The sequence below is a fragment of the Pipistrellus kuhlii genome, unplaced genomic scaffold (assembly GCF_014108245.1).
Source record: "Pipistrellus kuhlii isolate mPipKuh1 unplaced genomic scaffold, mPipKuh1.p scaffold_m20_p_105, whole genome shotgun sequence".
NCBI classification, from domain to species: domain Eukaryota; kingdom Metazoa; phylum Chordata; class Mammalia; order Chiroptera; family Vespertilionidae; genus Pipistrellus; species Pipistrellus kuhlii.
The window spans coordinates 180,001-207,737 of NW_023425411.1; the positions used below are offsets into that span (position 1 = coordinate 180,001).

Consider the following 27,737-nt stretch of genomic DNA (forward strand, 5'->3'; position numbering starts at 1 on the left):
CAAATGCGGAGTCACTAAGATCGCACCCTGATTTGAGTGCAGGCATAGCCTTCAAGGGGACCTGGGTCCGAATTCCAACTTCGCTTTAGCAAGTGCGGCATGAGCCCAGTGCCCTCACCTGTGACGTGGAGGGAACACTCACCTGCGGAGGCAGTGTGAGGGGCAGGAGAGCTGAGACAGGGAGAGGGTGGGCGCTCAGGGTGCCACCTGTTCCCCGCTCACCATTCCCCATGCATTCCCGAACGGATCCCTGAGGGAATGCAATGTGGCCGTTGAAAGTAATGCTTCACAGGAGTGTTTAGCGATGAGCAAAAGGCCCGTGTCATAGTATTAAGTGAAAAAGATTACTAAGCAGCATGCATGTGATGGCCCCAATTTAGGCAAGAAAATATACAAGAACCTATACAAAACTATACCTAAAAGTGTGTGGGAAAATAGGAGGATACATGCTGAAACTTTCCTGGCGGACATCTTTAATGGGTGGTGTTTTAAAATAATATTAACTGAGTAATAAATATTTTCCTTTTCCCCATACTTTTCACATCCTCTGTGGAATCCACTTCCAGTCAGAAACCCTATTTGCTGTGGCCGTGGGTTCGTGACTTTGCCGCCTTCGTATTGGCAAATTGGGGTTCATAAGATCAAAGGAGGAATTACATATAAAGGGCCTTGCAGGACACAGAAGTCTCAAAGTAGGCAATCAGCGTGCCCTTTGCTGTCCGGTCACTGCTTTGCGATGGGTGACTGGCCCTGGGCTGTGCTTGCTGTGTACACGAGATGCCCGTGGGAGAGGCTGCCTGTGGGAGAGGCTGCCTGTGGGAGAGGCTGCCCGTGGGAGAGGCTGCCTGTGGGAGAGGCTGCCCGTGGGAGAGGCTGCCCGTGAGAGAGGCTGCCCGTGGGAGAGGCTGCCCGTGGGAGAGGCTGCCTGAGGAAGGTGCTGACGCCTGCAGCCGGGCTGGCTGTGTGGGCAGCCGTCCCCTGTGGTTTTACCTGTGCTCAGAAGAGGCTCACACTATGCTGTCACTATTTTTAAATTCTTTTTTTTTTAATCGTTTTATTGATCTCAGAGAGGAAGGGAGAGGGAGAGAGATGAGACAGAATGAAGAAGGATGAGAGAGAATCACTGATCGGCTGCCCCCTGCACGCCCCACACGAGATCGAGCCCGAAACACGGGCCTGTGCCCTGACCGGGAATCGAACCCTCACCTTCTGGTTCGGAGGTTGACGCTCTGCCGTGAGCCAGGCCGGCCGGGCTGTTTTGAAATTCTTCCTACGTTCGAACAAGAGCCCGCCTCTCGGCCTTGCCGGGGCCTTGCGGGTGGCACAGCCTGCGGAGCGGGTGCCGGCGGCGGCCCTGTGTTAGGGAAACGGCCGCTCTGCAGGAAGCACGGCAGATGGCGAAGAAGAGGAAGGAAGCCGCCTGGCTGAGCCGGGCAGAAGCTGCAGGCAGAAACGAGGAAAGCGGAACCTCGGGGACTGCTGAGCGGGCCGACAGCGGGGGCCTTTTTGGAAGTCGCTGCCCGGCTCTGACTAACCTGCTCGCCCTCTCTGTCCACACCGCACACGTGAGACCGTCTCCGCACTTTAGACAGGACTCTGAGATGGAAGAGGCACCTGCAAAACCGAGTGCCCCTTCTACACTGCATCCGCCTCGAAGGAAAACACGAGCTAAAGAGACACCACAGCCGTGCTCTCCGCGGACCCACATCCCCACAGAGCTCCCAGCGCGATCTCTTCACCGCGACCAAGGCCGGGCGTGTGCGTGTGTGTGTGTGTGTGTGTGTGTGTGTGCATGCAAGGCTTGGCTGCCTGTGTGTGTATATGTGTGTGTGTGTGTGTACGTACAAGGCTTGGCTGCCCGTGTGTGTGTGTGTGTGTGTGTGTGTGTGTGTGCGCGCACGTGCAAGGCTTGGCTGCCCGCCCTGGCTGGCGCTGGCTCCCCCCGAAGGCTGAGGTCACCAAGCCGGACCTGGAGGCTGCCGGTCCTGATTGGCTGTGGCCGCTTTCTCACAAGCGCCCTGATTGGCTGGTTTGAAATTGCAGGTGACCTGCTGCCTCCGGCCTCCGGGGTGAGGTCATCGGAGCCAGCGGGCTGGGGGGAAGTGGACGGGTACGGGTTTCTGAATCCGTCAGTTCCTCTTTGTGAAGGAACCGGCTGCAGGCTGAGGAATTGACGCGCGGAGTCTGACATCAGGGCGGCCGCCCCGAGCATTCCTCAGACCATCTGTGTGCTTTCTTGTGCCGAAGAGCCTCCTGGTAACACCTCCTGAGCATGACCAATATCTTTAATGACGGAGAGATAGCCCAGAGCTCAGAAACCTCCGGCCACGCCTGCGCTGGCTGTCCACGGCTGACACGGGAACTTGCAAGAATAACCAGAAGGCCAGCCGGTGACTCAGCGGCCACCCTGGCCCGGCTCCCCTCGGAGCACCAGCTGGGTCCCCACCCCGCAGAGACCCTGTGTTCTGGCGGTGACTCGGAGTTGGTGCGAAAAGCTCATCTCACGCTGGTTCAGGGCACAAGTAAACCGCTGCTCCCTTGCAGGCAAAGTCTGTCAAACAATTCCCCCTCTTTAAATGATGGTTTTCTAAAATCTTTATTGTGGAAAGGACTGCATGTCCCCCGCCCTCCCCCTCCTTAGCCCGCCCCTGCCCTCAGGCTGTCCTGGAGGCTCTGCGCTGCCACCACATTCCCCGTTGGAGGCCTTTGCCACCCCGTCGTCTGTGCCCACGGGCTATGCCCGCACGCACACAAGCCCTGTGGTTGATCTCCCGCCCGCACCGTCCCCTGAGGCTCCACAGTCTGCCCCAGGCCTCCGTGCCTCTGGGTCCGTCTTGTTCATTAGATTCCACATGTGAGTGAGGTCACGTGATGCTTGTCTTCCTCCGTCTGGCTTGTTTCACTCGGCATGATGCTCTCCGGGCCCCTCCGTGCTGCCTCAATGGGTCAGTGGTCCTTCCTTCTACTGCCGCGTGGTGTCCCCTGGTGTAAAGGGACCACAGCCTTTTCCCCACGGTCAGCAGTTTTTCAGCCGGACAGGAAGAGCTCAGAATCTCCAAGGTCAGAATTCTCAGAGCCCTCAATGGGGGTCAGTGGGCACCGCAGGGCTGGACTCTACCAATCTGATCCCAGTCTGCAGTCTGGCCACTGCCTTCATTTACATAGCGCTCTCAGAGAGGGAGGGAGGGGGAGAGAGAGAAACATCCATGACAAGAGAGATTCATGGGTTGGCTGCCTCCTGTACGCCCCCTACTGGGGGTGGAGCCCACAACCAGGGCCTGGGCCCTGACCGGGAATTGACCCGTGACCTCCTGGCTCATAGGTTGACGCTCCATCACTGAGCCATGCTAGCCAGGCTGCTCTGCATGTTTTAGTTTTTTTCTTTTTTTCTTTTTTTTAAGGATTGAAGGGCACTTCTCTGCCTGCATTTTGCCCATTGCCCTCTCTCCTGCAAAGGGCCATGAACCCAGGCCACCTTCACAGAGCAATGGAAACCCCCGCAGGACCGACACTCCGTGGCGAGGGCCAGGCTGGGCGGCTCTCCCGGCTGCTCCCGGGCAGGCAGGCCGCCGCCTCCCCACCTCACCCCGGGCCCTCTGTGCACGGCCTGAGCTGAGTGCCAGGAAGGCATGGCTTTGTCTGCGATGCTAGTCCTGAAAACAAGATGTGCCATCCCAGCGCCGGCCGGAGCCGGGCCGGCCAGCCATGAAAGCAGAGCGGCTGGGCCCGGCTCCCGCTCCGCCCGGACAGTCACGCACAGGCCGGCCGTGCCCATGGCTCCCTGGCTGATGGAGGCGGCTGCTTTGAATGTCCCGCAGGCTACAGCCTCCATGGACCTCAGCCACGGCGGGACCGGGAGCAATTACCCCGAGGCTGGTCCTCCGAGGGCCCCCGGCTGCTGCCCGGGGAGGGGGAGCCGGGGAGGAGCCGTGGCCACGCCCACGGGCTCCCTCCCCCGCCTCTGACCAGCCCGGCGCCACATAAATGAAAACATCTCACGGACATGTATCCATCCGGCACTGCGAGGAAAGGAACATGTCTCGTGTTCGCCGTGTTTACAAATACGCCTGCCTCCCTCCACCCCGGGCACTGAGCCTCTGTGCCCGGCGCCAGGTCACCCCGCCTTGCCACCCCCCGGGGGGCGTCACACCCTGATGTCGCCCACAGGGAGTCCGGGGCAGGCCTGGCCCTCCACGGCCCCGGGAGAGGGACGGGAGCCAGGGAGGGGGAGCGGCTCGGGGTGGGGGCGCGAGGCCGGCCGTTTCCCCATCTGGCCGCAGGCAGCCCCGTGACGGAGCAGGCCCGCTCCCGCGAATTAGCAGCTGTGCCAGCGGAGGAGGGCGGTGAGCCGGGGGCTGGTCTAAATGAACAGCAGGCTGAGCCTTGTGCAGGTGCAGGAGGAGGAGGGGGTCTGTCACCGGTGTGCATGTCCGTCTGCAGCCTGGCGGGGGCCAGCTGAGGAGTGTCGGTTCAGGATGCACAGACACAGGGATAAATCTTTAGGAGAACGAAGTCGGAAGCTGCAAATGCTCTCCAACCCCTCCCCGCTCTGACCGGGTCTTCAGTGGACCCCACGTCCTCTCGGGCATATCCCAGACCACCTCAGAGGCCCGGGGGGCCATCCCCGCACACAGGCCATGCGTTTCGGTGCCCTGTCTGTCAGCGTTGCTCCGGCGAGGTGCTCCATATTGGCATTCCCGCTTGAGTCAGAAGCAGGGCCAGGCCACGGGGGTGCAGGAGGGACTCTTCACAAGTCCCTGATGCAAAACACAGCTCCGTGTCTGTGACCAGGGATGCTAGCGGGGGAGACCCAGCCCTTCCAACAGCACATGCCCTCTTATCAGCACCATTGAGACGTCTCCCCAACACGTGAGATCACCCCAGAATCAGCGGGAGGGCAGGCCCCGCCCACTGTGAGCTCACAGAATGTGCAGGAAGAAGTGGTAACGCTGCTTATTGTAAGAACACGTTAGTCCTTCAGGCAGAAGTTGGGAGCTCGTGTCCCACCTCGTTTGGGGCGGAGCCAGCAGAGCGGGGACATGTGCCTTCTCTGGAAGGGGGGCCGGGGGGCGTGTTGGGGGGGGCAGCTCCCCGCCTGTGGGCCGCTCCTTGACCCCCGGGCCCGAGGCGGGACCCCTGGCTGTCAGGGTACATGCCCCCCACCTGGGGTGACGGGAGGAAGACGTTGTTTGTGGGGATGGGCACGGCTCTCCGGTGCCGTTTAGAACCTGCCCTCCCTGGAGCTGCAGGACGGCTTTCCGGGCTCCGGCACAACTCACACACACACACACACACACACACACACACACACTGCAGTTTCTCAGGCGTAAGGCGAGTCAGTGTGTATGTCCCGCTGGATTCTTGCAAGAACCTTGGGAAGGGGAGGAAGAGACGAATACGGATTTGGTCTGGCCCAGCTCCTGCAGGGAGCTCAGTACAGTAAGGAAGCGGTCACCGTCGCCTGGAGTTCAGATCGCACCGGGTGCCTGCACTGTAGCCGGCCGCCTGGCTGGTGGCCCAGCTGGGAGACACGCATGTGCCCACACACCACCCGAGGCCAGGAGGCGATGGTGGAGGAGGCCCCTGGCTCAGTCAGTGCAAGCTGGCCTGCGATCCCACCCCGCCCCGGCCCCTTTTTAGCCCTTTCAAGGCCCTGGAGGGTGTGACGCGGGCTCTCCTTGCGAGGGGGCGGGACCTGTGCCTCGGTGTCCCTGCTGGACCACCGGCTGCCTCACCCCGGGGCCTCGCTGCCGGACCGCTGCCTCTGCGCCTGCCGCGAGGACAGGCCTGCGCGTGGCCAGGTGGCAGCCACGCCGAGTGGACACGGGCGACAGCTGGGAGCGGGTGGGCCGTAGGGGGGGTTCGGTTTCCCTGGGAGTCCGCCTCCTGCCCTCGCCCCCGCATCTGCACGCACTTTTGTTCTCGGTCTCCAGCCCTCGGCCGGAGCTGGAGACATACACAGCGCCGTGTGCCGGCCTCACCTGCTCTTGTGTGGGTTCAGGGAGCACACCTGGGACACCACAGGTGCACAGTGAACCCCGCAATTACTCACCCCCTCTGGCGGGGCAGGCGGCACCGCTCCATCAACAAGCCCCCAAGGCGGGCTGCGGCTCCTGCCTGCCCCCCGGCCGGGCCCCTGCCTGGCCCCGGCCCCAGCCCCTGCCTGCCCCCCGGCCCCCGCCTGCCCCTGGCCCCCGCCTGCCCCCGGCCCCAGCCCCTGCCTGACCCCCGGTCCCGGCCCCCGCCTGCCCCCTGGCCCCCGCCTGCCCCCGGCCCCCGCCTGCCCCCTGGCCCCTGCCTGCCCCCGGCCCCCGCCTGCCCCCTGGCCCCCGCCTGCCCCCCGGCCCCCGCCTGCCCCCCGGCCCCCGCCTGCCCCCTGGCCCCCGCCTGCCCCCGGCCTCTGCCTGCCCCCGGCCCCCGCCTGCCCCCTGGCCCCCGCCTGCCCACGGCCCCCGCCTGCCCCCTGGCCCCCTCCCTCCGGGGCTTCGTGCCACCAGCTCCTTCTGTGAGCTCAGTGCTGCCAGAGGCGGGCATTTGGGAGGTTTCTCTCCTGACTTCTTCTGAGTGAACAACCGGACAGATCACGCACGAGGCTGGGGAAACAGTTTAGCAAAGGGAAAGAGGCAGGGCTTACCCCGTCTGTCATCGATGAAACACTGGATTGTGAGATTGTTAAAAAGGAAAAGCTAGCTGACCCCCCCCCCCCACCTCCCCCAATACATGGCTTTGGCAAAAAAAATCTCAAAGGGGCATTAAGCAGCGGGGGCCGAGGTGGAGGGGAGGGAGAGACATTTGAAAACACCTCCATTCACACCTTAGAGCGCGTTCTGTGTGTCAGCCACCATTTCACAGTGACACAGACGGAGCCGCGGCCGAGAACAGGGGCGTGAAGGGGGCTCTGGAGCCGCTGTCCCTGAGCTTGAATCTCAGCTCGGCCACTAGCTCGTCCCCTGGACTCGGCCAGCAGCCTGGCCTCCCGGGCCTGGGCCCCTCACCGGAAGCGGCTGTGGGGGATGGCGGTGGTGACGTTTGCACCTCAGAGGGTGGGCGGGCGAGTGCCCTGAAGCTCTCGGGAGGGAAGCTGTGGGCACATGCTGAGTGCCGTTAGCTGCTCCCCAGGGGCCGTGTGCTGGCGAGCGCGTTGCTGTGCTCCTCGGGGGCCTGCGTCCAGGGCGGAGGCAGGGAAACGCTGCTGTTCCTGCCCGGAGCGCAGGGTGATGGGGTGTAATGTCGGGCCTTTGACATTCGCTGGTTCGGTTTTCTGACACCTCCCCCCCCAATGTCACTCAGAGACTAAGATCTCCAGTCTGAGGTCACACTGTGCGGTCTCTCTGCCGCGGGAACCAGAGGATCGTAAAGGAGCGTGGCAAAACCTGAGCAAGCGCAGGGAAACAAACCGAGAACAGTCTCCCCAACAATCACAAGGCCGCCAACGCCCATGCACCCCGAGACCAGGTGCTGGTCCTCGGAGGGCAGACAGGCAGGCGAGCCCCTGCCTCTGCTCCCTGGGGGGCAGGAGCGGCTCCCTGTGCTACGGGGGGGGGGGGGGGGGGCTCCCTGTGTCACCCGGGGGGGCTCCCTGGATTACCTGGGGGGGGGGCTCCCTGTGTTACGGGGGGGGGGGCTCCCTGTGCTACGGGGGGGGCTCCCTGTGTTACCCGGGGGGGGGCTCCCTGTGTTACCGGGGGGGGTCCCTGTGTTACCCGGGGGGGGAGGGGGCTCCCTGTGTTACCCGGGGGGGAGGGGGCTCCCTGTGTTACCCGGGGGAGGAGGGGGGCTCCCTGTGTTACCCGGGGGGGGGCTCCCTGTGTTACCCAGGGGGGGGCTCCCTGTGTTACCCGGGGGGGGGGCTCCCTGTGTTACCCGGGGGGGGGGCTCCCTGTGTTACCCGGGGGGGGGCTCCCTGTGTTACCCCGGGGGGGGGGCTCCCTGTGTTACCCGGGGGGGGGAGGGGGCTCCTGTGTTACCCCGGGGGGGGGGGGGCTCCCTGTGTTACCTGGGGGGGGGGAGGGGGCTCCCTGTGTTACCCCGGGGGGGGCTCCCTGTGTTACCGGGGGAGGGGGCTCCCTGTGTTACCCGGGGGAGGGGCGCTCCCTGTGTTACCTGGGTGGGACCCCTGTGTTACCCGGGAGGGGATCCCTGTGTTACCCCCGGGGGGGGGGTGGGGTTCCCTGTGTTACCCGGGGAGGGGGAAGGGGGCTCCCTGTGTTACCCGGGGGGGGGGGGGGGGCTCCCTGTGTTACCCGGGGGGAGGGGGGCTCCCGTGTTACCCGGGGGGGGGGGACTCCCTGTGTTACCCCGGAAGGGGGGCTCCCTGTGTTACCCGGGGGGGGCCCCTGTGTTACCCGTGGGGGTTCCCTGTGTTACCCGGGAGGGGGCCTCACTGTTGTTAACCGGGGGGGGGTCCATGTGTTACACGGGGGGGGGCCCCTGTGTTACCCGGGGGAGGGTTTTCCCTGTGTTACCCGGGGGGGGGGTTGTTCCCTGTGTTACCAGGGGGGGATCCAGTGTTTACCCCGGGGGGGGATCCCTGTGTTACCCAGGGGGGGACCCTCCTACTCCCTCCTCCTACCAGAAACGCAGCTGGTTTCTGACCGGGGGCCAAGGAGCAGCGATTTCGCACGCCCGCCCCGCCTCGTTTGCGCAGAGGAGCTGGCGTTTTTAATTGTGACATTTTTGCGGTTCTGGAGGAACTGGCAGGCTGCCTCGGCGGTGGGGCCGACTGCCGTGCTTCCAGGAGAGCAGCGAGTCCGCAGATGAAGCGGGGACTCGGGATGTTTCAGCGCCGACAGCACAGGCTGTCCCCGCATTCGGACCCCGACTCTGGGGGCAAGGCCCGGTGCCGTGTGTGTGTGTGTGTGTGTGTGTGTGTATCTGTGTGTGTGCGTGTGCCTGTGCGTGTGTATCTGTGTGTTTATGTGTGTCTCTCTGTGTGTCTGTGTGTGTCACTGTGTGTGTATGTATGTGTGTGTGTCTCTGTGGTGTGTGTGTGGTGTGTGTGGTGTGTGTATCTATGTGTGTGTGTGTGTGTGTGATCCGGCGTGTGTGAATATTCATATCCCCCGTGTGGGTGTCCGCACGGACACAGCAGCCACGGTGTCTCTCCGATCCACTCACAGCCGCTTTGCATAGTCCACAGCGGCCTGGCCTCCCCGCCCGTCCATGAACGCCTGCACGGGCACCTCGGCATTTGCCTACCACCGGGCAGAGGGTAGCCATGGCTACCGAGTCCGAAGTCCCCGCAGCGGGTGGTGCTGGCTCGGCCGGGCACACGCATTGTCTGCCGTGGCGCGGAGCGCCCGGACCCGCTGGCTCTGACCGGCACGGGCCTGGGCCCCCCCTCCGTAACCTTACTCCCCGCGCTTCCCGCGCTCCCGCCTGGCTCTCCGGCTAAAATTAGCCTCCGCCCCGAGGAGCTGGCGGGGAAGCCCAGTACCGACCGGCATGCTTTCCGCCCTCTGGCCCAACCCGGACGCTACACATCCCTCACGTTCAGAGGGAGTGTGTTTGGGGTTCTCCCTTCGACCCCCGGGTTCAGGTGGCACCGGGGGCCACGGAGCCAACGTGCTGCCGGGGAAACGGTGCCAAGCGAGACCCGCGGCCCGAGGCCCAGCGCTGGCGGAGGGGCCCAGCCGCCTCCAGGCCGAGTAGCCGGGCTCCGGGTCCTGGCGAGGGGGCCGCCGGGCCTGCAGGGCGGCCCTCGGAGTGGACAGGTAAGACGGGACCTCCCTCCCGGGCAAGGCACAGGCCTGGCGCCTGCGAGGCGGTGGCCTGAGCAGGGGCAGGTGCCCCGTGGGCGAGGCCAGCCCAGGGCAGGGCGGGTGCGCTGCGCGGGGAGGACGGGCAGCATTCCCGTGTTCCCAAACTACAAACCGGGGGACCCCAGACGCGGGCGCCCCTGGCGGACAGACCCTTCTGTGCACCGGCCTGGGAGCGAAGTGCACCGGGGCCTCCCGCCTGGGTGGCCGGCCTCGGACTGTGAACTTGACCCGAACCCCACACCGGAGACGTGAATGCGGAGTGAGCGCCCGGCAAGCTCTGCCCCGGAGCACGTGAGCCACGCCGCTCAGGATTCCTGCGTCTGGAAACACCCAGCGCCCACGGAGCCCTGCCCACGTCTGTGGTGGCGTGGGCGGTGAAAACAGGCTGGAGAGTCACGCCAAGGCCGCTGGGGGGAGGGCGGCCTCTCTGTGGCCGGGAGAGGCCCCCCCAGCCGTGCCCACCCCACAGGCCGAGCCCTCGGAAGGCCGCTCCGAGCCGCCTGCGGGGGTCCCCGGGGCCGTGGAAATGACTCCCGTCAGGAGCTCGGGCTGCGCCCAGGACTCTGATCCTCACAGGCCCCTGGGCGTGCCCCTGCTGTGGCCCGCAGGCCACCCCGAGCAGCAGGCAGCGGAACCCCTTCCGCCTGCAACACTGACCCCAACAGGGAGCTGTGCGGCTGGACGGCCCGTGTGGGAGGGGTCGCTGTTTTCCTTCTTTTCAACCCGACCCCGCCCCCCACCCCCCAGAGCCACGCGAATCCGTCCGGGAGGTAAAGGGAAATGCCGAGACGCCCGTCCGGCTGTGAGGAAGGTCCCGTGGTGGCTGCCATGTGGCGGGGACGTTTGCCTGGAGGAGCCTGTGCCTCGATGGAGGGGCCCCCGCAGACCCACCGCGGGCTGCGGGAGGGAGGCCTCGCCGCGGGGTCTGCGCAGCTCAGCCTTCACCCGGAGGCCGGGCTCCTCGCCCGTCCGGGGGCCCGGGGGCCCTGCCGTCAGGCCTGGGCGGGAGCTCCGCCCGGGGCCCTGGCCACCCCGACACAGGCTCCTCCCGCCCTCCGCGGCACCGGGACTGGGGAGAGCGGAGGCCTGTGCTCCGGAGAGGCCGGGCCGCAGTGCCCTCCTGGGGTGTTAGACTGCACCCCTGTTTGGGGAGTCTCTTTGGGGCCCACTTTCCTGCCAGAGACTCTGCTTTGCTACAGACCCGCTCGGAGGCGGGGACAGTGATCCTGGACGGAAGACGCCCGACGGGACCGGCTGCACGCCGCAGCCGCACGCTCATCCCCGGGCGACGGGTCTCTGCCTTCGCGGTGTTCTCACGGAGCCATCGAACGCGACACCTGGGCACCCTCCTCCCCCAGTGACACGCGGGAGCCACAGCCGACCTGAGTGAGGCTGAGGCTGAGCTGCCATCGTGCCTGGCAGAGCCCGTGGCCGCGGCCGCCCCGGGCCGGTTCCCAGGCGCAGCCGGGCAGAGCCACTGGCAGGAAGTAGGGCAGAGGGCGTGGGTCGCTGCCCAGACCTCAGGAATCCCAACCAGCCGGCGACCAGCCCGGCCGCCAGCCTGAAGCCAGCGCCGAGCCCTCCTCAGGCGGCTCCCGGGTGACTTCGGTGCGTCTGCATCTCGTCTCCTGAGGAAGTGGGAAGGCCAAGTTCACCGGCTGCACCTCTCCTCTCTGTCCCCGCTTGGAGGAGGCCCAGCAAGGCTGCCAGTGTCGCCTCCCAGCTGGGAAGCCGCGGTGGCTGCTGGGCGGCGAACCGGCTGCGGCCTGCACACTCTGCCCCCTGCTGCCCCGGCCATGACCAACACCCAGGACTCCAACCCCCAGCCTCGCCGCAGCCACCTCTGAATGGGACTTAGGGAGATGGCACCGGGCCAGGCACCGATGGGGCTGCCACTCAGCCAGCAGAGCAGCTGGGAGCTCGGCCGGCGCTGACGCATCCACCAGGCGGGACTGGACACCGGAGGCCGAAGCATCTGGGGTTTTGAGAATGACTATCGACAGCTCGTCTGCACGGCCACAGCCTCCCTCGGTCATTCCAGAGCCTGAGCTGACGCCGGGCGGCAGCTGCTTGTCACAGTGCTCGCTCCCGACCCTCCCCGGCCGTGGGAGCTGGGAAGCAGGGCCGTGCTAGGGGGGGTGGGGGCTGGTGTGGCCTCTCAGGGAGCACGGACAGCAGTGCGGAACACGGAGCATGCTCGGTGTTCACAAACTACATAACACACACACACACACACACAGGACTGTGTACATCGAGTACGGTGTCCACGCTTGGCACACTCACTCTGCACACGTCTGGACAGTGCAGACATGGGTTTCAATTCCTGCTTCAGTCACAACAGGCCGAAGTCACAAGCACACCTGTGCCTTTGTGAATGCCTGTGCCATTCGCCCTCACACGTTATCACGGTGGTATTCCGGCCAGACAGCCCTGAGGCCTCTGCTGGCATCGCAGACCCACTGGCCCCGGGGCTGGCACCTGGGAACCTGTGGTCCCTCAGGGGGAGGGGGTCCTGACCAGAGCGACATAGAGATCCCCCTGGAGCCCAGTCACTCTTTCCTCATCTTGAACTCTATCCGTTGGCAGGGGAACCCAGCGGGCAGGCAGGAACAAGGAAGAAGAGTGTGCGCCCAGCACGGCCGGCCCAGATGCCATGCCCCTGTCCTCCGCCCTCAGGGGAGCCTGGCTCCCTCCGCGGCCACGGACCAGCCACAGACGGTTAGCCCTGGGGAGCGGCCTCGGGGGCAGCCCCTGTGTCCCTCTAGCGTGTGGGTGGGCCTGTGGGTCAGGCCACACAGGAAGCAAGGCGGCGACTCTCACATCTGAACGCAAAACACCATTCACAGGGCAGCCCCGGCTTTCGCCCCAAACGTAAAACTTCTCCTTTCTGCCCTTCCCTGTCGCTTCCTGAGTGTGTGTGTGTGTGTGTGTGTAAGTGTGTGTGTGAGTGAGTGTGAGTGAGTGTGTGAGTGTGTGTGTGAGTGTGTGTTTGTGAGTGTGTATGTGTGTGAGTGTGTGAGTGTGTGTGTGTAAGTGTGTGTGAGTGTGTGTGTGTGAGTGTGTGTGAGTGAGTGTGTGTGAGTGTGTGTGTGTGAGAGAGTGTGTGTGTGAGTGTGTATGTGAGTGTGAGTGTGTGTGTGTGTATGAGTGTGTGAGTGAGTGTGTGTGTGTGAGTGTGTGTGTGAGTGTGTATGTGAGTGTGAGTGTGTGTGTATGTATGAGTGTGTATGTGAGTGTGTGTGAGTGAGTGTGTGAGTGTGTGTGTGCGTGTGTGTGTGTGAGTGTGTGTGAGTGTGTGTGTGACTGTGTATGAGTGTGTGTGTGAGTGTGTGTGTGTGTGAGAGTGTGTGTGTGTGAGTGTGAGTCTGTGTGTGTGAGAGTGTGTGTGTGTGAGTCTGTGTGTGAGCGTGAGTGTGTGTGAGTGTGTGTGTGAGTGTGAGTCTGTGTGTGTGTGTGTGTGTGTGTGTGAGTGTGAGTCTGTGTGTGTGAGAGTGTGTGTGTGTGAGTCTGTGTGTGTGTGTGTGTGAGAGTGTGTGTGTGTGTGAGAGTGTGTGTGTGTGAGTGTGTGTGATGAGAGTGTGTGTGTGTGTCTCAGAGGGAACTATGGTTTTATCTGAAAAGATGTCCATTTAGGAGCACCAAAACCACAGAACTTTTTTGGTGTTAAAATGGTGGTTTCATCACAAAATGAAAATGCTTTCTCTTTTGCCGGCTCTAACATACTGGAGAGTCGGGGGTCAGACTCTCTCCAAAACACTCCCTTCCCCTCTCCCCCCCTTTACAGTCCCGCTGGTGCCGGTACAGCCTTCCCCGAGGCCCGGGTCCCCTGAGCCGGCACCCGGCATCTTGCACGGTGGCACCACATCCCGCCCGCCCGGCAGCGATGCCAGGGTGGAGTGCCCGGTGCCGCGGCAGCAATGCCACCCTCATCAGCACAGCGAGCGCTTCCAAACCACACGCACAGCAGGCCGTGGCCGCCCTCCCTCGCAGAGCCCCCGTCTAACAGGCCTGAGTCACGTGGGCCAGTCACTGTCTCGCAATGTCTCAGGGCTGTTTTCCTGCCCAGCCCGGGGGGGCGGGGGGCGGGGGGCAGGTGGAGGAAGGGCAAGGCTCCGAAAGTGTAAAAAAAAAAAATTGACATCATGGAAGTCACGTGACGGGCCGGGACCAATGAGGAGGCGCCGGGAAAGGGGAACAGTTAAATTTGTCATTTGGGTTGTGTGAAAACTTCTCTGGGCCCCAACAACAACCACAGAACCACAAGTGGGGTGGCTGGCAGAGTCAGCGGGCGGCGCGGGCGCGGTGGTCAGCGGCAGGAGGAATCACACAGCTGCAAACCACAGGGTTTCGCAGGGCGGCGAGCATCCCCAAGCCACAGCCAGGCTCCGCTGGGTGTTTTTTTTAATCTTTAACAATTTGAATATTTGCTTTGCAAAGGTACATTGTTCACAGGGCTCGGAGCCCCAGATGTGTGTGTGTGTGGGGGGGGAGGAGAAGAAGAGATGTGGGAGCCGGGGCTGGGGGTGAGGTGACAGCGATGACCCCTCTGGCTCGCCCCCAGGGTGAAGCCTCGCCGGGACCCGTCTTCCGGAGAGGAGCCTGGAGCGGCGGCCATGGCCTCGGAGAGCATGTTCGAGTCATTTCCTTCGTACCCACAGTGCTTCATGCGGGGTGAGTACCCGCCGTCTCCCGCTCGGCGGCCTGCAGGGCGCGGTCACGCGGGGCCGCCCGGCGTCCTTTGGGGGGAGGAAGGCGAACTCAGGCCTGCGGTTCCGGGTATTGGGTTACCGGCTGCTGGACGGCAGCTCGGGAGGCGGCTGGCGAGTGGGGGCCGTTGGCGCGGTCGGTGCCGGGAACGCTGGCACGGGAGCCGGGCTGCTCCGGGGACGGTCCGTGGTTGGGCGGCTCACAGGAGCCTGTGGGTTTGTCCGCTGTCCCGCAGCGGTGCGGGCTGAGCCGCCGAACGGCGCTCCGCGGCCCGCGCTCCAGCCTGCACACCGGCCAGGAGGGCCGGGCCGGGCGGGGCCGGACAGACTCCCAGACAGGCCCTGGACCCACCGGGGACCTGGGGGCAGCGGCTGCCCTGGGCCGGGAGGCTGAGTGCCGAGGGGCCACCCGGGTGAGCCGGGCTGAGGGTGCTGTGCGGAGGCCGCGGTGGCCTGCAGAGGGAGGGAGCGGCTGTCACCTAGAGTCCCGCGAAGTGAGAAGCCTCCTACACTAAGCGCGTGGCGCTGGGTCATGAGACGGCAGCGTGCTGCTGGGCGGCCAGTGTGGAGCCCCGACTGACTCCCGCCCCGCGGAGGGCGAGCCGGGGAGGGCGCTGTGAGGGGGAGCGGGGGAGCGGGTGTTAGGGTATTAGTGTGTGAGCGTGTGTGTGTGAGTGTGTGAGTGTGTGTGTGTATGTGTGTGCGAGTGTGTGTGTGAGCGTGTGTGTGTGTGTGAGTGTGTGTGAGTGTGTGTGAGCGTGTGTGTGTGAGCGTGTGTGTGTGTGTGTGAGTGTGTGTGTGTATGTGTGTGCGAGTGTGTGTGTGAGCGTGTGTGTGTGTGTGAGCGTGTGTGTGTGAGCGTGTGTGTGTGAGTGTGAGTGTGTGAGCATGTGTGTGTGTGTGTGTGAGTGTGTGTGTGATGTGTGTGTGTGTGTGAGCGTGTGTGTGTGTGAGTGTGAGTGTGTGAGCATGTGTGTGTGTGTATGTGTGTGTGTGAGTGTGTGTGTGAGCCTGTGTGTGTGTGTGAGTGTGTGTGTATGAATGTGTGTGTGAGCATGTGTGTATGTGTGTGTGAGCGTGTGAGTGTATGAGCGTGTGTGTGAGTGTGTGTGTGTATGTGTGTGTGTGTGTGCGTGTGTGTGAGCGCGCGCGTGTGTGTGTGTGCGTGAGCGTGTGAGCATGTGTGTGTGTATGTGTGTGTGTGTGAGTGTGTGTGTATGTGTGTGCGAGTGTGTGTGTGAGCGTGTGTGTGTGTGAGTGTGTGTGTGTGAGTGTGTGTGTATGTGTGTGCGAGTGTGTGTGTGAGCGTGTGTGTGTGTGTGAGTGTGTGAGCATGTGTGTGTGCATGTGTGTGTGTGTGTGTGTGAGCCTGTGTGTGTGTGTGAGTGTGTGTGTGTATGTGTGTGCGAGTGTGTGTGAGCGTGTGTGTGTGTGTGTGTGAGTGTGTGTGAGCGTGTGTGTGTGTGTGAGCATGTGTGTGTGTGTGAGTGTGAGTGTGTGAGCATGTGTGTGTGTATGTGTGTGTGTGTGAGTGTGTGTGTGAGCCTGTGTGTGTGTGTGTGTGAGTGTGTGTATGTGTGAGTGTGTGTGAATGTGTGCATGTATGTGAGTGTGTGTATGTGTGAGTGTGTGTGTGTGTGCATGTGCATGTTTCTGCTCATTGGCTGTCTCTGGTGGGAAAGGAGGACCGTGCCTAAACCAGCACAGACCAGGTGCCCACAGGCACCCACTGGGGCCGGCCGCCCGCATGGCGGGCGGTGGGCTGGCAGCGCCGGCGGAGCGGCGGGTTTGGGGAATTCGCCGTCGGCTGAAGCTCTGGCCGCCCAGTAGTGCCTGTGACTCACCGCTGGTTCGCGCCGGGGAGCGGGATGCGGGGGCTCAGCCGCTGTCACAGCCAGCGCCGCTGTGAATGCCGGCGGGCGGCTCCGGGCCCTGGGCCCAGCACTGCAGGGGCTGCGTGCACGTGTGCGGGGGGCTCGGGGGCGGGGGGAGAGGAGAACGGCTCAGAGCGCCGCGCAGAGGGCGTCCGGGCCTTCCCGGCAGCCGGACCTGGCGAGGCTGAATCACGCGCTGCGTGAGTCACAGCCCGCTCGCTGCTGAGAGAAGCTGCGAACCGCCTCCCCGACACCCTGCCCCCACTTCCTCCGGGCCTCCAGGAAGCAGCGTTCGCAGCACCAGCAGCCGGACCCTCCTGCGCTTCTCGCTTCCCCCCTCGCGCGACAACCCTCCGCTCGGCAGCGGAAGGCAGGGTGGGAAAGGAAGCATGGCTCAGGTGCCGCCTGCCTGCGCCCTGACCGGGCAGGCGGTGCAGGGGGCCGGGGCCCGGGGGCCCGCACAGACCCCGGGAAGGGGGTGCTGCCCGGAGCACAGCTGCTCAGTCCTGCGGCCCGGGCACGGTCGCCTGCCCAGCCCGGCTGGGAGCCAGGGATGGTGAGCCCGCCAGGGGCAGGTGCCGGGGGGTTCGGGGGGGGGCTGGGACCCTGCCCTTAAGGCTCAGGACGGCTCCTGAGAAGGGTATGCAGTGGTCACGCTCAGAAAGGAATGGGGCCTCGTAACCGCCGCTCAGGAACACGTCTGGAGGTCAGGGTCAGAGAAGCAGGGGCCTCGCAGTTCCCCTTCACGTTTCTCAGGGTGACCCCCACATGCCGGCGGCTCCCCTCTGGGGGCTGCGCCCCCCTCAGCTGCAGAGTGACCGCTGTCCTCAGGCCCCAGGCCGCTCCGTCCACTCCTCTGCCTGGTCCTCGCTCCTCGCTCGCGTGCTCAGCCCCGGCCCAGCCGGGCCGTCCGCGGGGCCCGGCCGGTGCCTGCCGCTGCCTGTGATGTGACATGTAGCGTGTTCTCCCCAGCTGCGGCCGCGCGCCAGAGGGAGACACCGCCATCCCCCGATGGCACGCTCTGGTCCAGGCGGTTCTCACAGAGGAAACCACCCTCCCTCTTGGCGAGACGCCCCCGAGGCAATGGGGGAGGAACAGGCCTGGGCCCGCAAAGCAGCGCCCCTTCTCAGGGCGAGTCGGGCGGCTGGCTGCGGGGTGCCGTGGTCTGGCCCAGAGCCCACCGCACAGTACCGCATGGCACAGCACGCCCTGGCCGGCCAGCACCGGCCAAACCAAACCCCCGGAATCACCACGCAGGCTGTGCCCAATGAGCTTCTCGCAGGACTCCCACCTTGCTCCCCGTGCCAGGTGCCCCGTGGCACCCCAAAGACCATGGGGGGCAGGGAGCGGGGGGGGGCGGGAGGGGGAAGCGAGGGAAGCATCGGCACCTCGAAACCTCAGGCGGCCTGGGGCTTAGAGGTGACACGGGCCTCAGTTCCTAGAACCGCGTCCCCCAGCTCAGGCCGCCGTCCCCTCGCGGCGTCTCAGGCAGGACGGTGCCGCCGGCGGGTGGGTGCCGGCTTCCCTGAGAGACCCTGTGCCCCGGTTCCAGAAACATATTCACAAAGCAGGCGGCTCCAGAGGGCGTGAAGGCACAGGCGGCGTGAATGCCTGGGTCTGTGTGCGGGGGAGTCCGTAGTATTTCCTGCGGCCACGTAACCAGGCCCACCGGCCCACTGACCCACCAGCCACAGGCCACAGGCCCACAGACCCACAGGCCCACAGACCCACAGCCCACAGGCCCACAGACCCACAGACCCACAGGCCCACAGACCCACAGGCCACAGACCCACAGACCCACAGGCCCACAGACCCACAGCCCACCGGCCCACAGGCCACAGGCCCACAGGCCCACAGACCCACAGACCCACAGACCCACAGGCCCACAGACCCACAGGCCCACAGACCCACAGGCCCACAGGCCCACAGGCCCACAGACCCACAGACCCACAGGCCCACAGACCCACAGGCCCACAGACCCACAGACCCACAGACCCACAGACCCACAGGCCCACAGACCCACAGACCCACAGGCCCACAGGCCCACAGACCCACAGACCCACAGACCCACAGGCCACAGGCCACAGGCCCACAGGCCCACAGACCCACAGACCCACAGACCCACAGGCCCACAGGCCACAGGCCCACAGGCCACAGACCCACAGCCCACAGGCCCACTGACCCACAGACCCACAGGCCCACAGGCCCACAGGCCCACAGGCCACAGGCCACAGGCCCACTGGCCCACAGGCCACAGACCCACAGGCCCACAGGCCCACAGGCCCACAGACCCACAGGCCCACAGACCCACAGGCCACAGGCCACAGGCCACAGGCCCACAGACCCACAGGCCCACAGACCCACAGACCCACAGGCCCACAGACCCACCGGCCCACAGACCCACAGGCCCACAGACCCACAGACCCACAGACCACAGACCCACAGGCCACAGGCCACAGGCCCACTGGCCCACAGGCCACAGACCCACAGGCCCACAGGCCCACAGACCCACAGGCCACAGGCCACAGGCCACAGACCCACAGGCCCACAGACCCACAGACCCACAGGCCCACAGGCCCACAGGCCACAGGCCCACAGGCCACAGGCCCACAGACCCACAGGCCCACAGACCCACAGGCCCACAGACCCACAGCCCACAGACCCACAGGCCCACAGGCCCACAGACCCACAGGCCCACAGGCCCACAGGCCACAGGCCCACAGACCCACAGGCCACAGGCCCACAGACCCACAGGCCACAGGCCCACAGACCCACAGGCCACAGGCCACAGGCCCACAGGCCCACAGACCCACAGACCCACAGGCCCACAGACCCACAGGCCACAGGCCACAGGCCCACTGGCCCACAGGCCACAGACCCACAGGCCCACAGACCCACAGGCCCACAGGCCCACAGACCCACAGGCCCACAGGCCCACAGGCCACAGGCCCACAGGCCACAGGCCCACAGGCCCACAGACCCACAGACCCACAGGCCCACAGGCCCACAGACCCACAGGCCACAGGCCACAGGCCCACTGGCCCACAGGCCACAGACCCACAGGCCCACAGGCCACAGACCCACAGGCCCACAGACCCACAGGCCCACAGACCCACAGGCCCACAGGCCACAGACCCACAGACCCACAGACCCACAGACCACAGGCCCACAGGCCACAGACCCACAGACCCACAGGCCACAGGCCCACAGGCCCACAGACCCACAGGCCCACAGGCCCACAGACCCACAGACCACAGACCCACAGGCCACAGGCCCACAGGCCCACAGACCCACCGGCCCACAGGCCACAGGCCCACAGGCCCACAGGCCCACAGACCCACAGGCCCACAGACCCACAGACCCACAGACCCACAGGCCACAGACCCACAGACCCACAGACCCACAGGCCCACAGGCCCACAGACCCACAGGCCCACAGACCCACAGGCCCACAGACCCACAGACCCACAGACCCACAGGCCCACAGGCCACAGACCCACAGACCCACAGGCCCACAGGCCACAGGCCCACAGGCCTCAGGCCCACAGACCCACAGACCCACAGACCCACAGGCCCACAGGCCACAGACCCACAGACCCACAGGCCCACAGACCCACAGACCCACAGGCCCACAGCCCACAGACCCACAGCCCACAGGCCCACAGGCCTCAGGCCCACAGCCCACAGACCCACAGGCCCACAGGCCCACAGACCCACAGGCCACAGACCCACAGGCCACAGGCCCACAGACCCACAGACCCACCGGCCCACAGGCCACAGGCCCACAGGCCCACAGGCCCACAGACCCACCGGCCCACTGACCCACCAGCCACAGGCCCACAGGCCCACAGACCACTGGCCCACAGGCCCACAGGCCCACTGCCAGGGTTTCAGCAGCAGAAACCTGTTGGCTCATGACTCCAGAGGCCGGCGTCTCAGGAAGAGCGGGGGGGGGGGGGGGGGGGGGGGGGGCCGTGCACAGTGAGGCTCAGGCCTGAGAGCGGGCTCCCTCGGGGGCGCCCCCCTGGCCTCCCCTCGGCCGCGCCCTGCTCTCCGCCCCAGAACACCTGTCCTGTCGGGCCGGGGCCCACGCCTACGACCACGTGGAATGCTCATGACCCCGTGAGGACCCAGATGGCCCCATCCTGAGACACAGGAGTGAGGACGCCACATGGGCATGGAGGGGCGCACCCAGGCCCGTCCCGAGGGGCTGTCTCAGCAAGGTCCGCCTCTCCGGCTCTCCCGGCCAGGGCTCCCCGCGCCTTCCTGGGTGCTGGGTGCTGGGTGCCGGTGCGGAGGAGTGGGCCACCCTGGGCCAGGGAGCCCACGCTCTCACACGGCGGGCGGGTGTGAAACTGCCCCGCTCTGCGCGGCAGGCGGGCGTGAAATCTGCTGCACGCACACCTCTGCCTGTGCACCTTCACGCCGGGGGAGGGCTGTTCAGTGACAGAGCGGTTTGGAAACGCTTAGATCCTCACAGCAACGGGGCCCTGAGAGAGGCCACCGGGCGCCCTCCTCCGGGAGCGGCCCTGCCCGCAGAGCCCTCCCAGGGGGCGCTGTGCCCGGGGCGGGCGGCTGCCGGAGGCCTGGCCCCTGCTCCCACGCCAGGGGCGGCACGGGGCAGCGGGGGCAGCAGCCGGCCCGGAGCTGGGGGCAGACGCCCCGAGGGGCTTGGGGAGCACCTTAGTCACCAGGGACCCCTCTGTCCTCAGAACAGTCTGAACCGTTGCCCCCGAAGGCCCGCCATTGCTGAGGAGGAGCGGCTGGCGCTAGGCGGGGAGAGTCTGGCGGCCGGCCTTGCAGGGACCTGCCCGGAGGAGCCAGGGCTGGGCCGAGGTCCATCGGGGGGCGGGGGGAGGGGACATGGGGTTCACAGCACCTCTTCTGCTCAGTCACGGCGCACAGAGCAGCTGCCCTCGGGGCCTCAGGTCCCCGACTGCAGGGCCTGGCGTTAACGTGGCCACTGGACGTTGAACAGCCTGTGGGTGTAAGTGCCCGCACCGTCCTGAAAACCGGGCGGTGGATCGTCACTGTGGTGTGGATGGTCGCTGCCTGACAGGGCCCCGGGCACTCTGTCCTGGAGGGCACCAGGGAGGGCCTGGACAGGGGACCCGGTCGGCAGGCGATGGTGTGGAAACACCATGGTCCTCAGGGCGCCAAGAACAGCGGTCTCCCTGCTTCCTGCACCATCTCCGACCTGAGGGGCCGGGGCTGCCGGGAGGGGGGCTGGGCTCCGCCGGTAACTGCCTGTGGCCCCGTCTTCGGTCCCATCCACAGGCGGGTGCCCGGTGGGGGTCGGGGTCCTGCTGGAGGACCGCCTCCCGCAGGGCCCTGACCACCTGCACCCCTAAGTGTAACCGGCCACAACGCTGCCCCCGGCCCGCCCTGCTCTGGCCTCCTCCGCTGGGCCTTGTGCTGGGTTACAGGAGCCTCTTCCTCCCGCGTGTCTTCCTGGCTGGTCCCTGGGAACGGAGCTCGCTGAGAGCCCGCAGCCCTGGGGAACCGGGAAGGTGCTGGAGGAGGCCATCGGGGAGAAGACCTGGGCAGGGGGACATGGCGGAGGGCGCACCGAGCACACAGCTGTCCGGGCCTCGGAGCTGTGCTGGGACAGTGCGGGGACAGGCGTGCGGGGGCACGGACGTCCCTCCGCCGGACGGACATGCTCCCATGCCCTGTCCCTTTTAAATCTACCCCCCCCCCCGCTCCCCCTCGCCCTGGCAGCACTCAGTGGTGCGGGAGAGGGAAGGCAGCGAGAGGGAGAGAGAAGCCATGCCGCCGAAGGAGGGGAAATGATGCGCGTTCGATGGCCGCCACACTGCGGAAGCGTTGCGGGGCTGTCAGCGGGCATTGGCTGGTGCACAGACCGGAGTCTGGCCACAGGGCCTCCGGGGTGGCCAGGCGGGTCCGGGTGAGCAGTGCGGCCGCTGTGGGGGACTCGGGGCTCCAGTGTGGCCGCCAGGAAGGGGACGGAGGCCTCAGCGCTGCTCCTGAGGGGACTGTCACGGGACAGGACCCCTCCCTGCAGGCTCCCCGCCGTGTCTGCCAGGCCCCTCCCTGCAGGCTCCCCGCCGTGTCTGCCAGGCCCCTCCCTGCAGGCTCCCCCCGCCATGTCACCAGGCCCCTCCCTGCAGGCTCCCCCGCCGTGTCGCCAGGCCTGAGCCATGCACAAGGCCGCTGGCCGAAGGTCCCCGTGACACGGAGCTGCCGCTTCCCAGCCGTGGCGTGGAGGGAGCGGAGGAAGGAGGTGGGACTGGACCCGCCTGCAAAGCCCACCCCGAGGACGCGCTTCCCCGGTTATGCCTCCATCCGCGTGGCCTTAGCAACGCTCTGACAGTGCCCGCTGCACCCGAGGTCCCCCTGCAGCCCTGCCTGCAAAGGGCGGTGGCAGCTGGGGGCAGCGGGGGAGGTGTGACATTTGCTCCTGATTTACTGAAAGCCGGCGGAGACGGGCAGGGTGGGGCTGCCCTCACGGTCACACCTTGTTTGTGTCAAAGCCCAGGTTCCGTTGGATGCTCTGTGGGGGAAGAGAAGCGGAGGTGTCAGCGGGAGGGTCGCCATGGACTCCTCACCTGGCCGCGGGCTCCCTGTCCCTCGGAAGCTAGCCATGGTTTCCTGTCTCCTCTTCCTCACCCTTTCGAATTCTCACGCCTCCTGGCCCCACACCTCAGACTGTGTCTAAGGAGAATCCTTTCTACGGTCCCTGGAGCCACGCTTTCTGCCCGTGGCCTCTGTGGCTTTACCTGGGGCTGTGTCATCTCAGGGACAAGGGCAGTCAGAGGGGCCGCTCTGGGAGACAAACGCTCACCAGGCCTTGCATTCCTGCGGGATGGTTCCTGCTTCGTAATCACTGTTCCCGCTGCCTTTCCGAGTCTGGATGTCAGTCTCCCTGAGAGGGGAGGCCTCGTGACAACACACACACACACACACACACACACACACTGCCATCATGCTTTTCTCCGAAAGAAGGAATAGTGTAAAAGGCTCACCTGTTTGGCGGCAGCATCCGTGTTCACTGAGAGACGCGTGGATTCTGTGGGTGACCTGCCACCCAGTTCGTGGCCCTGTGTGTCCACTTTTATTTATTTTAAATATGTTTCTATTGATTTCAGCGAGGAAGGGAGAGGGAGGGAGAGATAGAAACATCCATGATGAGAGAAGCATGGATCAGCTGCCTCCTGCATGCCCCCTACCGGGGCCCAAGCCCACAACTCAGGCATGTGCCCTGACGGGGAATCGAACCTGGGACCCTTCAGTCTGCAGGTTGACGCTCTCTCCGCTGAGCCACACCAGTGAGGCCCTGTGTGTCCCCTTGTAGAGGGGCCTCTTCTGAACCTGTGAGTGCCCCCAGGAATGATGGGGCCCAACGGGGACGGACAGGAAGTCTCGGACGGCCGGCGGGCTTGTTCAGCAGGCCGGGATGGACGCTCCTCTGTGTCCATGGCCACGCGGGGACCATCGGTCCCACATCAAGGCCGCGCCTTGTCAGGCTCCGGACCATGCGCTCTGCGGGAGGGAGACTCTCCGGACCCTCCGCAGGCCCCACCCCTTCCTCGGAGCCGTCGGCATCGCCTCCCGGTCCGTCCGATGTCTTCTGTGCAGAAAGCCCAGGGGCCCTAAAAAGATCCTTCCGGCACCTGTGAGGGGAATGGCGGGTGAGGTGAGGGATACATCAAGCTCGGCCCGGGAGAACCCCTCAGAGCTGTCCTGCTCCTGAAAATGTGTAGGTTTCCAGACTTTTCTTCAGTTGATCCTAAAGAAAAACCCAGAAAGCACTGCAGGAGTCAGCTTCCAGGCGGGCTGTGTTGTAAGCGCACTCAGCGGCCGGGACAGAGAGCGGCTGCATGGGACCCGGTCCGGCCGCCCGGGGGAGGGTCTGGAGGGCGGGCTCCCTCCTCACTCCGCGCAGGAGGTTTTCTGCTTCTAAGCAGAGCCATGTGGCTCGCCCCGCCTCCACGCTTCTCATTTGTTTCGGTTTTTTGTTTGTGTGTGTTTGTTGGTTGTTGTTTGTTTGTGTGTGTGTGTGTGTGTGTGTGTGTGTGTGTGTGTTTATATATCTTATTGAATTTTTACAGAGAGGAAGGGAGAGGAATAGAGAGTTAGAAACATCCATCAGCTGCCTCCTGCACACCCCCTGCTAGGGATGTGCCCACAACCAAGGTACATGCCCTTGACTGGAATCGAACCCGGGACCTTTCAGTCTGCAGGCCGACGCTCTTTCCACTGAGCCAAACCGGCCAGGGCGGGGCTTCTCCTTTGTGATCTTGTGATCGGCACGGAAACGCCCCAAAGGCCTGAGGTTCTGGGGAGACTCAGGTGGGGGTGCCATTCCAGCAGCAGCATTAGCGCCAGCCACCGGCTGCTGCTCCTCATTACCCGCCTCTGTGTGCCCCTGACCTCCGCGTCAGCTCGCCGCAGTCACAGCCGTCACCGTGCCGTCTGAAAGCGTCATGTCCACGGCCCTCCAAGGGTCCGGGACCACCGGCAGGGAAGCCGCAGCCCAGCCTCCTGGAGGGTAGGCGCCCCCCTCCCCGCTCCGGAGGCCGGTGTGCAGCGGGAGTGGCAGGAGGACCTGCCCTAGGGGCTGACGACGGGCGGAACAGCCCCCCTCCCACCCTACACACCCGCCACAGTCCCATTGAGCCAGGGGGTGTGAAGAGCAGACCATGACTCAGCCCTGGGAGAGGGGCACTGATTGAACCGCCTGAAACAAACGCCAGCGCTGAGGGGTGTGCCCCGGGGAGGACCAGGGCGACAATGGGCAGTCTGTTCCCTTCCTGTTCCTTCCTACACACACACACACACACACTCACGCCGGGCCTCCCCCGGGCTTCCCCCAGGGCGTGTTCCTGACAAAGGGGCGATTGTATGGAGAGGCCGGTGGATCTCTTTACATAACAAATGAGCGATGAGGCGTTGTTATCCGTGTGGGTGAGTCTTCGACATACAGGGGCACATGTAGTTCTCTGTAGTGTGGTGGCATTTGGAACCGTGGACCTTTATGAAGATGTGCATTATTTTATACTAGTGGCCCAGTGCATGGATTCGTGCACCGTGAAAGGAAATTAATTAGAGAAATATCTGTGTGGTAATTACATGACTGCAAAAAATTACGTGTCAAAATAGTTTATATAATATAGTATTATAAAATTAAAACATGCATGTGAATGGCACCAGCGAGGGCTTTATATGTATTGTGCATGCATGCGTCAATGTCCATTTTCAAATTGCCAACATGCGTCATATGTACTGGCCGGTCAGACAGTTGGACAGTCGGCCGGATGGACGTACAGTTGGTCACTCAGCCTTTTATACATATAGATATATATGACTTTCCTGCGGGTTTTGCCTGGAGTAATCAGGGCATCAGAGATATCCATTGGTCCAAGGTCCCATTGCTGGTCAGCACCAGAATCGGAACCAGAAACTGGGTGGGCTCCGCTCCTGCCCCCTGGAGTTGGCAGACACTGGACTCGGGTGGCTGGTGCCGCTTGGCAGACGCCTCAGGCCCATCTCCCCATCAGCCGGCTGCCTTCGCCGGCACCCAGAGGGCCCACGGCACCCGTAGGCGACTTCATGGCGAACCAGGCTGGCTTCAGGCACATCTTCAGGGAAATCTGAGTGACCAGGACAGGAAATGTGCTTGTTCACGGGAAAGGTGCTGAGGGGCTTGGCCACGGCCTCCACCGCGCCTCAGGGGCCTCTATGTCTGAGATGGGGAACCATCAGACACAGGTCCTCCCAGCCGGGGGTTCCCACTCACAGCCAGGGGCCCCCTCACAGCCAGGGGTCCGCTCAGGGAGAAGGCAGGGGTCCGCCAGCCTCTCGCCATTGCTGTGCAGCACCCCAGTGGGGACAGACTGAAGGCGCTGAGTGGACCGCGCCCGCAATAGAACAGCAACGAGTGAGCGGCTCCTTGGGGAGGTGCCGGGCCCCAAGCTGCTCTCCTCTCTCAGAGGGGGTCCCTCAGGGAGTGCAGACGCCGCCGCGGCCATGGAGGTGATATTTTGGGAACCGTTGTGACTCCAAACGCCCTTTTTCTGCTTGGGGGTCCAACCCGTCCAACCCAGGAGGCAGGGTTGTCTCAGCCCCCTCATCTCTCTGCTCCCCGTTCCAACAAAGGCCACGCAATCGGGAGGCACAGAAGTTTAAGGGGAGTCCTCGGTGCCTATCCCCACAGACAGGCTGGACCCCATTGTCCTCTGGGCCCTTTGGGGGCTCTCGGCCGAGTCACCCCCAAATGAGGGGGAGGGGGCCGGCCAGCTCAGGGTGCCAGGAGCGCTCTGCTGCTGTGGGACGGGTTCTGGCTGGCAGTTACTTGGTGGCTCATCGATGATGACAAGGACGACGAGAGAGCTTTGGCCAAGTGCTCACTGTGCCCCAGGCACGTCGCCTCCGTCATCTCGCATCATCAAAAGCCTTAGGAGGCCCGGCTGGCATGGCCCAGGGTTTGAGCATCAACCTAGGAACCAGGAGGTCACGGTTTGATTCCCAGTCAGGGCACAGGCCTGAGTTCATCACCAATGTGGGGCACATGCAGGAGGCAGCCGATCAGTGATTCTCTCTCATCATGGATGTTTCTCTCTCTCTCCTTCTCCCTTCCTCTCTGAAATCAATAAATATATCTACAATAATAGAAGCATAATATGCTAATAGGCTGGATGGCTGAACGACCTTCCGGACAAAGCCGGGGCTGTAACCCTTGGAGACGGAGTTAGAGAGCACAGCGCCCTTACTCTGACCCAGCCGAGCCTGGTTTGACCAGTGCCTCCTTTTACAGTGGGGCTGCCAGCATGGCTCTGAGGGGGACTCTTGGAATCTAGAAGAGAGGGAATAAAGGAAAACCAGATAATGATGGCTTCAAGGGCCTGCAGAGAACGGAGGAGTTAATAGAAGCTACCTGCACCTCCACTCTGGGCGGGTGCTTCTCCGGCTCTGCACCATGTCCCTGGCTCCCAGGACGTCTGGCAGCTGCGTCATTGCAGCCACCCAGCGGGGCTGTTGTTCAGTGGACGGGAGTCGCTATGCCGGCTGTAAGGCCTGGGACATGAATCTGTAAAGGGTGCTGGGGGGCAGAGAGCAGGCCTCTCAGAGCCCTGTCACAGACAGGGCTGGGCACAGCGTTCACGCCCTGAGCAGCGGGACCAGAGGGATACTCTGTGACCAGATCTTCCAGGGAGGCCCATTGGGAGCTCATGCAAAAAGCCATGCTCTAGTTCTGGCTCCTTTATTCAGTCCATATATCAACGTAGCACTTACCAAGATTGTAATTCAGGGTTTTCTGTGTATAAGGTGGATGATGGATGGATAATGGATGGTTGGATGGATGGATGTTTGGATGGATGGGTGGGTGGATGGAAGGAAGGATGGATGGATGTTTGGATGGATGGGTGGGTGGAT

General features: G+C 64.3%; 1 protein-coding gene across 4 annotated transcripts in view; it reads left to right on the forward strand.

The window, feature by feature from the left end:
- The first annotated feature begins 14,017 nt into the window (after positions 1-14,017).
- RUNX1 (RUNX family transcription factor 1) overlaps positions 14,018-27,737 on the forward strand; it is a 162,891-nt gene continuing 149,171 nt past the window's right edge. For 3 of the 4 annotated variants that reach the window (XM_036430263.2, XM_045578821.1, XM_036430265.2), the window contains exons 1-2: positions 14,022-14,198; positions 14,323-14,432. In XM_036430263.2, coding sequence (XP_036286156.2) covers positions 14,375-14,432 — 58 coding nt within the window. In that variant the 5' untranslated portion in view covers positions 14,022-14,198; positions 14,323-14,374. Of the gene's footprint in view, positions 14,199-14,322; positions 14,433-27,737 lie in introns of all 4 variants that reach the window. The other variant, XM_045578822.1, reaches the window with a different exon arrangement.